Raw genomic sequence first — 11,262 nt, 5'->3', positions numbered from 1 at the left:
TTCCGATCCGCCAGTGATTTTCATTCATTCACACACATTTGCGTGTCTCTCCTCCCCTTTTCCTCTGATGGTGTTCATTTATTGTCGTGTCCGCTCCATCCCTCGTACGCTACAGTGAAGTTGGAAATATATCCTCGATAATCTCATGTTGATTTATGTATGTGCCACAGCTTTTTTAATCACATTCCCGTGTCACGTACGAAGTCACGGTCTCGCTTGAATCCAATCAGACTGAGTATTTTTGCCCTTCGGGGTGCACTTCGATACCACCACCACCACCGGCGTGGACCCTAAAATCCAGGCTGCGTGTACGTAATCCAGCACAGTGTCGTGGGACGAAAGTGGCGGGTGGTGTGTTTACTGTGGTGGCGGCGAGGGTATTATCCTGACGAAACTAAAACTGGTCAGGTCAGTAACACGGGGTGAGTCGATGAGATGCTTGGACTCTTCGTATCGCTCCCGATTGTTTTTCATCTTGGATGCTATAATTAAATACATTTAGTGTTTTCAATGACGAGCTACTTTATATATGTATGTCTCAAATAATCTTTACAGTTTAAATTGTTTTTAAAAAAACATACATATAAATTCTACACAAGAATTTCTCAGAACGTTTTTTGTAACTATAGCATCGAGAAGAAATTTTGGTTTCATATATGTAGTTGGCATGAAATCAATATTGTTTAAACCATTTTCTTTAATCATTTAAACCACTTCAACCATCTAAACACACACCAGTTGTTTCTTGCATTCTTTTTAAATTTCAGGTATAATATTTCTCTCTTATTTCTCAGAAAAATCTTGTAATATTTTATAAGTTATCTGTATATAAAACTGAAAATATTATCCGAAATCATATAAATAAAGCTTACTTTGTAATTTATAAAATTATTTTTAGGCATCATGGAAAAGAAATTGAAACCGTAAGGAAAAAAAGAGAAAGGGAAAGATTTGAGAATATAATCTTTTTATACATACACAATATTGCAATATCCATCGCAGATATTAATTATATTCTATTTATAAGCCATTGTTACTACGTAACAAAAACGTATATAAAATTAATTAAATCATACGGATATCATTTTCAACAATTGAGATAACAATTATCGCCATTAAAACAATACATACGTATACATCAGTGAATACATTTACACGGCACCCTTAATCGGGTTTAATAACATCCGTAGTTATGAAATTAACCAATCATAGTCATTCCATTCTTCATAAAAATAGCTATGATTGGTCAGTTTCATAACTACAGATTAATAACTACAGTTATTAAGGGTGCCGTGTAAATGTGATCACTATCATCTCTAATACGTGTTTATTAATAATAAAAATCTCGTTACTTTGTAATTCCTCTGAAAATACGTATAAAATATAAAATGTGAATCGAGTATAATTACGAGTATATATTATGTAATAGTGTGATAAATTAGTGTGATAAATCATAGGAAATCCCTTCATATCCCACATGTGCAACCGTTGTCGCGTGAAAACACGCGACTGCAGCGACTTTTTTTCTCGCTCTAGATTTTGGACGTTGACGCGCGTCGGGAGAACGCGGGAACGCGCGTCCACGACTACATTTACAGAAACATTAGAGAAATGATCGATACACGACAGGTCGCTATGACAAAAATAGACGAATGTTCGTAATGCGTCCGCATAGAGGTAAATATGTTTCACCGCTGCCGTGTGTGCCGGCTATGTATAAGGTAGTAGATAGGCATATGCGCGTATAGGGGTGCGTGACGCGCGACACGACGGGGTCGCGCAGGCGCTACCTGTAGACTCCGCGGAATACGTGATGATAAATACTAAATTTAACCCCCGGGTGAAACGGCGCGACGTCAGGCTATCCGGATCGATAACACTTTTCTGGCGTCTCCCTTTCTTTTTTTATCGGTGAAACGTGACTTCGCTTATGTAGGGCGTTTATGTATATAAATCGTTGACCGCAGAGATCGGCGGAGGCGCGTACCCCATCCGTGTGATACATCCGATACCTATCGTGTGACAAAGCCTTTATTAAAATTCCGCAACGCTTAAAATTCCGCTCTATCGGGCCGAGACAAAAATTTGCGCGAGACACGGCGGAGAATGTTAACTATCTACTTGTTATAAAAATAAAGTCTTTAAATTCTGGCAAGAGATTTTTAATATAATTAAAATAATTTTTTTTTAATTAGCAGTGTAAAAAATTTTATGTAGATATTCCATTAATTAAAGCTTCTGTTATAATTTTATAATAACTATTTTATATGGTATATGGTCGCATTTAAGCCAATATATTAAAATTAAACGCAAAATATTCCAGGATCGACGTTATACATAAAGTTGTAATTTATACTGTACGCGTTAATTAACTAACTTTCAATTAGTTACGCTTTATGAATACTTTGCTACAAGATGAATACTAAAACTATCGTAATTTATTATTTAATCACAGAAATAAAATCGAATATATTAATTTCTATTCTAATTCTCCATAATAAGATAAATCATATACAAAAGTTAGAGAAATTTTTATTTAAAATACAGAATTTAGTTGCAAGTAACCAATTTAATTTATTAAACAATTATTGTACTTTACACAATTTTTGAGTAATTAAAATAAAATTGAAATTTTAAATTCGCTGTTATATGTATAAGAACAAATATTATTTATCTAATAAGAACAAACATTATTTATCTGATATCATTTGTAACACATCTATATTTATATGTTAACAATTGGAATCCTATAACATCATTAAAAGCTATTATACGTATCATTTGATAATTTGTAATAGCTTTTAATGATGAATTTATTTAATTGTATAATAGAATATATAATCAGCCTTTTATATATCTATATTGCTCTTTACATCCATGAAAATGTCTGAAATATCAATATTTCTGCTTATTCCACATATTTCCATATAAATGTCATGCATTTCACGTATATGAGAAATTATTAATATAATTCCAACGAACGTAATTAAACAATGTGTATCATCCACGAAAATTTGAGACTAATCCAATCTATCAAAGGCAGTAATATTCAGCCCAACATAAAGTATATATTTTATATCATGTTCCATAATACTCTTTTAATTCAAAGATATAATAATAATAATAATATTGCATAGGATATGAAATAGGACTAAAAATATTGTTCTATATATTTATTCAAGTGGGAAAAAAAGAAGCGCTAGAACAACCGTAGAAAAAGATTACAATTATTTGTAATCTTTCAACCAAAAGGAAGTAGGATACTACCTAATTTATAAAAGACGGTCTCAACTTTTCTCATTGTGCACTTCAATCAGCAGTAGAAAGGATAAGCATAATAGTAAAAAAATTTAAATTATATTTCTAAAAGGTAATATATTAATTTAAATTTAGATTTTTCAAATGTTTTCTTAGACGATTATATCGCTAATTTTTCCTTCTCAACTTCAGATTTCTGTCTTCAAGAGATTATCTCAATTTTTTTAGTATCGTTTTAAAGCATATATACATATTTTATATATGTATATATACATACATATGTATTACAAACTGTTTATATCTTTATCTTGTTATAAATAATAACAACACTTTTTCAACTTGTTATAAAAAGAACACACATGAAATATTACACTTAGATCACTTGCATCTCAAAATAAAGTTCATGTTTTATGGAATCCGTTACGTTGACATACAATATATTTAAAATAATTTACATGTGAACAAATGCAGAACATTTTATCAAATACAACATGATGAAATGTATTTATACACAAACATTTACCACAAAAGTATGTAACGCTGTCGTATTAGACTCGTAAAATACACAAGTTTTTAGAATTATATACTGAAATACATTATTAGCTCCAATAAAATTATCAAAATTTTATTTATTATTGTAATAAATTGAAAAAAAATAAGCACATCTTGTTGGCCCTAAGAAACATAGTTTCTAAAAAACATGTTTGATATATATACATTCTCGTTCTTTTTATCTTTTTCTATTCTTTTTTATTAAAGAACATCTGATATCTTGAGAATATCTATCCTACCTCTTGAGAGGCTCGTCGTACCATCACCTTTATTCGCACAAAGTCTATCGACGAGCTTGACGTTTGATGTCTTTAAATCATACGCCCATCCCAACCAAGCCATGAAATCTATAAAAGCGGTAGTTAAATTGAGACGGTAGAAGCCAAGCTCCGCAGCCTTATAGTCCCACGGGAAGCAATGATGGTAATTGTGCCAACCCTCGCCCATAGCAAAGAAGGACACCACAGGATTCTCCGTTGACTTAAGAGTTCTGGAAACAAAAAAAAAGAGAAAAAAGAAGTTTCGCCGCTTGATCCAGGTCGGCTACACGAATAAACTTTTGCCGGAATATCATGCAACAGATTATTTAAGCGAAATAGCACTTTTTACAACCTCTTTCTTCTACACTTTATTATAACTATGAAATATAACAGTTGAAAAATATATTTATTTATGAATGTGTGTGTATTTAACATATTTATAATACATTTGTGTGCAGTTTACCTTAAAAAGTAGGGCTGTAAGAAAATCTTAAAATTCCCCGAAAATTTCTTATTGTTTATAATATCGATTTCTCTCGTGGAAAAAAATAAGTATAATTTTTTTTCTCCAAAATAAAATAAAAACACTTCGGAACATTTTTTATAAATATAATTATAAATACGATTTTGTGTTTAACATTATATTATAGGAATTATAAATAATATAATAATTACTATAAAATTTGTTAAAAATGATTTGTGATATATTTATTTAATCGAAGTATCGATTAAAAACCATCAAATAATATTGATCATATGTTGTCACTAAAAAACATTATCTTATCTAAGGACATCTCTCGATCATTTCGATTAAATCCTCATTAAATTGTAATTTAATTGATTTTATAATACTGATAGTACAATTTTATATTAAGTTAGAGTTCTTTGTTTATACATCTGAGCATGATCCGAACATTATGCTTAATTTTAATAATAATTGTGCAAACATGATCTCCAAAGATTGACGCGTACCTGTTGTACGGTCGATTGCCCCACAAGTGAGCGAAACTATTGACAGAGAAGGTTGAATTCAGCGCCCACACATAGCGGACAATTACGCTGCTTATGCTTATGTCCCAGGTTTCGTTCCATACATAGACCGGTACTACAGCCGGCAGGACAAAGCACAGTGGCACCATAATCAGAGCGTAATACCTGCAATAAAGAACATTCTAGTGTCAGCAAGTGTTACACATATGCAAAGCCCAATACGTGTAATCGCATCCCGTTCCTTTACGACCGTGTAAACCAAGCATATAAATCAAAATAAATTGCGATACAAGCGTTCAATTCCACTCTCTGATGAGACACTTTACACTGATTGATTACTACTTAATCTCTCTCATCTCGAGGAACAACGTGTCACGCAATTTCAAACACTGCGGATAATTACGAAACGATTTCGCGAGCAATCCAACTCAATCATCGTAATCTTTTTTTATATACAAACGTCGAACTCCATTTCCCGTTTATTTTTTACAGCTCTGAATACAAATTGTGTAATATTATCTAGGTTTTGTTCCTCACGAGCATCTCTTCAAGTTTCCTTCTTCTTTTATTTCAAGCCTTCATTTATATCACGAATATAATGAGAAACTTGTAAATTATTTCTATAGAATTTTTTGCCAGACATTTTCTCATTTGCGCTTTTTTATTTATATTATTTCGTTTTTTTGTAGAAAAATTTAAATTTTTTTCAAATTCTTTTGTGCTATGGATTAAACATAATATATAATAATAAGAGAGGGAGAGAGAGAGAGAGAGAGAGATCTTATCTTGAAAAACATAAAAATGATTTGGAATTGATAGATTCTGTTGGAAGTATATTTTGTTATGCAACAGAGAGAGTTGATGATAATGTAATTGAAATTGATATGTGTCAGTAAATTCGATCGCCGTAAGTCGATTATGCGACTAATTACATTATTAATTACAATAGCAATTAATTACATTTTTCGAATGTGAACGTTTTATCACAAATTAGTAAAGAATGCGTCGTTGCTTTGAATACGCCGAATTATTAGACTCACTTGTCAACAAAGCGTATTACAGAATCAGCAGCGATATCGCTCATATCCACATTTTTACCGTATTCCTTAACTGCTGGATGATGCTTCATCATTAACCAGCCAATGTGTGAGAAAAAAAAGCCGCGATTAGCGTTATGTGGATCTGCGCATGTATCTGTGTATCTATGATGTGTTCGATGAACACGGAGCCATTTAGACGGATGAGTCTGCGAAAAAGGAAAAATTTTAATAATTAGAATTAAAATGAATGATAATTTCTTTCAATGTCCCCGCTGAGGAAAAACTTGATTACTATAAATTCTGCAAAAAACCACAATTGCAAGATTCTAAATGAAAAAAATCTGAAATTTTCAATTATATATTTGAATCATTGCCGTATTAATAAAAAAATATCAAGTAAACGTATATTTTTAAATCAGTGAATGCAATAAATAAATACATTAATTATAAAGTTACATTATATTGTATTCTCCAGGCAACAAGTGTAAATATCTCTTCAAATATTTCAATATTAGGGCTATTCGAGCTGTGCTAGACGTCAATGTGAACTTATATATGTATTATAAAACAATAAACAAGTCAACGATTATTCAAACGTTTCGACACTTACTGTGGTCATCCTCAGTCTGAGTCTCGAATAACCCTAATATTAAAATATTTAACTCGGCCGACTCCCAGCCAAGGTAATATTTTTCGCAATAAGAATTAATTATTTACAGATTTTAATATCATTCAGCATTATTAAGGTCATTCGAAGAAGCATCAATTTATTAAATTGCTAGTCAATTTAACTCGTGATATTACTGCGGTAGTTTAGTAGAGTTAGCGTTACCGAAAAATCATTTCGGCGCGCGTTTCAAAGGACTACATACGTAGTATATAAATTCACACGGAATCATACAAGCATTTAAGATCCAGTTAGACCGTTTAAGGCTTTGATTTCTATAGTTTGTGAAATATTTAAATTTATGTTCTCTTAGAGCCTTTCTTTAAAGTTAATTAATTAGTAATTATTTCTAATACAATATATAAAAAATTAAAGGACTTATTCTGCCTACAAAAGTAAACAATTTTCAAAAGAGTATAACTTCAAAATTGATCACAATGAAACGAAATGCATTTTAAAGTTTGAAGTCTTTATTTTTCAGATCAGTAGTTTAGATAACGATTTGACTGATTTTTTACGGAATTACAAGATACAAACGAAGATTCGAAATCTCAAAATTTTTTATGAATTTTACAAAGTTCCATGGTGTAAATTAAAAATTGCATACGAAAGCAGTTTACAATTTTCGAAAGAGTGAATCTTTAATTTACGTATTTGTGGAGTGTTATATAATACAATCTTTTTTTACCAAGTTATTCAACAATAACGCAAAAAGTTTCTTTTTTTACTTTGACTATTCACAGAAAACGAATAGCCTATCGTTAGGTTCTATTCTTTAAAAAAGAATAGAAAGGTTTAAATTTTATCTAAGTTACACCAATTATTTTTTTTATATAAAGAAACTTTTCGTATGTAAACTTTGCTTAAATGAGGCTAAAAATTAAACGATTAATATATTATTATCAACTATATATCCTGGCGAAAAACATTAAGAACATTATAATCTTAATGATTCATGTCCTTCGTATTCGAAACAATTTTGTGCAAAACAACATTCGTTTGATTATATCGCAGTATTTATGTGTATGTATACGGTGTATATGTATATGTATACGATAGAGAAAATTTAGAATTTCTTTCTATTCGTTTTTCTTTTAAAAATACTAAGCGATGTTCTGTTGATCTTCTATGAGCAGTCAAAGTAAAAAGAGACACTTTTTGCTGCAATGTTGAACAATTCGGTGAAAGAAAATTGTATAACGCTCAACAAGTACGAAGCAAAAAAATAAGAATTCACTCTTTCGGAAGCTGTAGACTGCTTTCATCATAAAATGTATATTAATATTTATATATCCCTGTAACTCTCTCTATAAAAAAATCAATCAGATTTTTTTTTGTTATTTAAATTATCGATTTGAGACTACAGTATAGAAACTATAAGCTTTAAAATACTTTTTGGATCATCTCTTTGGATGATCATTTTTGACAAAGTGACACTCTCTTGAATAATGCCTATCTTTGAAGGAATAGGTAATCCTTCAATCTTTTGGCATAAAATGTTCTGTTATTTTACAATATTAGCACAATTATTTGAGGATTCCTATTACAAAAAGAAATAGATCTAAAAGTAATAGCTTGTGGTAAATTATAATAAATTTTAATATGTGGGTTATTAACTGATCGGACATAACGACTGTAATACTTAAGAATTTTACCTGGCCAGCCAAGCAATATAAAAAAACAAGTAGTATTCTAAGTGGCAATTTGGCGCTATAACTCCTATGTGCCCAAAGACGATGAAGACCAGCTGTTATGCCAAAACCAGCAGACAGTAAATATAAGATTGCTGAAAATAAACAATAAATAAAACAGAAGCAATATCAGATCTTTTCTTTCATTGTTTACTATGTATTAATGATAATGATAATAAAATGAAAAAATGTTTATAGGAACATGTCAAAATATTAAAATAATTTTTAGTTTATAAATAATTGAGAACAAATGATACTTTTTAAATTAAATTTGAAATGTACAAAGAAATAATGTAATTTTATTTTTTAATTGATCTCAGTGAAATTTAATTTAACATAATTTTAATTTAAAATTTGTCCACTAAAATCTCAAACTAAAATTGGGAAATGTTTGGAAATGAGAAAATGTGAAATTAGAAGATACAACGAGTAATAATTTCTCGTGATATTTCTGCTGAAAAAAAATTCTTACAAATTTCACCAAAAAAACGCGCTTAAGCTATTTTCACTGATTCCAATGCCTATAAACATTTAATACACTATTCAACGAAACTCAATAGTATCGAAATGATACAAATAAATGAAATTATAATGGAAAATTAATTGATTTAATAAATACGTACACCACATCCAGGTCCAAAATTTCGCTTCGTGATATCGCGTGGCAAACAAATAGATTGCGACGATATGGAGAACGATGATGACAATAATATTACGCCAAATTAATGGCTGCTTCGCCGGCATGTGCTTCGGTGGTTGATTGAGATTCGAATCCCTGCCATTTTCCGTTCCTGGTTGCACTAACATTTGATTTTTATTGTCCTCGTATTTGGTTATCGTTGAACTGTACATTGCTAGAAATATTTGGAACAATATTGGCATTTTTATTTTATCCATGTTTTAACTATCGCTTATATTTACCTTGTATACGCATTTATACATAAAAATATATCGCGATAAAAGATTTTAAAAAAATTGCACTATCTCGAGAGAAATAAATATAATAAATCATAATTTAGTTAGTTTATCTTCTAATATGTCATTTTATCGGGCTTTAACACAAATCCTTATTTTATTCTATTATCTAATCTTAACATACCTATTAATTTACAAAAATGTTGGTTATGTTTGGTGCAAAATGATTGTATTTTTATAAATTCACAGAATAATTCTATAAAAGCAGATTTAAAAAAAACACAAATATATCGATCTCTAATATAACCAATATATTAAGTATTTTTAAAAGAAATAAGAAATCTGCGTGAAAATTTTAATAATCAAAACAAATAATATAAAATTTAATTAAAAACAACTAAACTGCAAAATAAGAACTAAGAAAGTAAAAAGCATAACAAGTAAAAAAAATATAAATTTGCATCTATATGTTTGCATGTACAGTATTAAGAAATCAAAAATATTTATCTTAATATTAAGTAAAACGATATACATTATCATAAAGATGAGTTAATTACATATGAATAGTAGATTTTCAAAATGCATTTTTTCCAAAATATTTTTTGAAATTTTGATAGATGACGTAGTGTTCAATAATGAAAGACACATATTATAAACTACTTTGAAATGTTCAAAAAACATGTTTTCAGCATCGATCTATATACTGAAAAAAAGAGACAAACCAAATGCATTTGTTTAACATTATTAGAAATTGTTTAGCAATTTTATTTCACATTTTACATCTTACTGATTGATAAATTGTTATTTTCTGTAAGGCGTGTGGTTTCCTTATTGCTTTCTTTCTCGTTTTCTGAAAATTATAAATTTTGGACAAAACGCATTTTGAAAGTGTGTTCCTCATATATTACATAACATGTTATTTACAAAATTACACGGCAAATCCATCATCTAAGGATTTCATTATATCAGTATCCTTATTAGGGCGATCTCGTGTTAACAAGCCCATTGTTAGCAGTACAACTGCCGTCTTGATATCCCGACGTGTAATTATCTGTATTAGACGGACATCTAAATCGCCGTATCGACGAACGAGACGCGTTTCCCAGCTCACATGTAAGTCAATGTGCGATACGCGTACTCGTATCGCTGCATCGTACCACTAATAACGAGCATAATTTCAACATCTGCAACTCTCTCGTGGCAAAGTCAGTAGTATTCCCGCACTCCTGCTCGAAATGCGAGAACGCAAGTTCGTGGTCAAGGCAATTACGCGTCACGCATTGCTAACCGATTCGTTACGCCGAGACGCGTTTGACGTGAAAATCAACGTGAAATATATATACATATATCTAAGGTGCTATGTGTCGATAACGCTATCCTTTTGTGATTGCAACCTATAGTCAGCCCCCCCCCCCCACACACACAATAAATAAGTTTTGCAATAAAAGCCTTTACACAACTCACATACATCTAATATTAATTTATAAATTCGAAAAATTATTTTATATACATATATATATATATATTGTAACTGTTTTTTTAAGATTCATTTAAGTATCACACTTACTTTTTCAGATGTTTGAAACAAAAAACTCGTGAAAGTAAACCGCAAGTATTTTGATTCGCTCGATTAAACAATCAATTGTGGAGATATTTATAACTACTGCTTATGTCAGATACAACTACTGATGCTTTTATATCAAATTTTTAAAAGGAACATAATTTTTCATATGACAACGTGTTCAATTTCCGCTTGATATGTATTCAATTACAGAACATAATAATGAAAGTAGGTACAAAAACGTACAAAAGCTTGCAATAAAATGGATGATTATCCGCAGAATTGGCAAGTAACGTGTTATTTGTAACGTCGTTACCGTTACAAGTTA

The 11,262-nt window shown here is 30.3% G+C and overlaps 2 protein-coding genes across 6 annotated transcripts in view; one reads left to right on the top strand and one right to left on the bottom strand.

Annotated features, from left to right (window-relative positions):
- Nucleotides 1–11,262, top strand: part of Fstl5 (follistatin-like 5) — a 43,610-nt gene that overhangs the window by 613 nt on the left and 31,735 nt on the right. For 2 of the 5 annotated variants that reach the window (XM_018449773.1, XM_018449774.1), the window contains exon 2: nucleotides 171–408. The gene's annotated coding sequence lies outside the window, so the exon portion shown is untranslated. Of the gene's footprint in view, nucleotides 1–11; nucleotides 423–11,262 lie in introns of those variants that run through there. The other 3 variants (XM_018449775.1, XM_018449770.1, XM_018449772.1) reach the window with 2 other exon arrangements.
- Nucleotides 4,012–9,297, bottom strand: LOC108723796 ((11Z)-hexadec-11-enoyl-CoA conjugase). Its single transcript, XM_018449776.1, has 5 exons — nucleotides 9,082–9,297; nucleotides 8,423–8,553; nucleotides 6,101–6,306; nucleotides 5,043–5,225; nucleotides 4,012–4,300 (listed from the first exon to the last, which is right to left on the bottom strand). Exons 1-5 carry the CDS (start codon nucleotides 9,263–9,265, stop codon nucleotides 4,012–4,014), a joined length of 993 nt encoding a protein of 330 aa, XP_018305278.1. The 5' UTR covers nucleotides 9,266–9,297.

This window comes from Mycetomoellerius zeteki, unplaced genomic scaffold (assembly GCF_001594055.1).
Source record: "Mycetomoellerius zeteki isolate Tzet28-1 unplaced genomic scaffold, Tzet1.0 scaffold25, whole genome shotgun sequence".
In the NCBI taxonomy this organism is placed as follows: Eukaryota; Metazoa; Arthropoda; class Insecta; order Hymenoptera; family Formicidae; genus Mycetomoellerius; species Mycetomoellerius zeteki.
The sequence above is the reverse complement of the archived record's forward strand: the minus strand, read 5'-3'. Positions and strand labels throughout refer to the sequence as shown.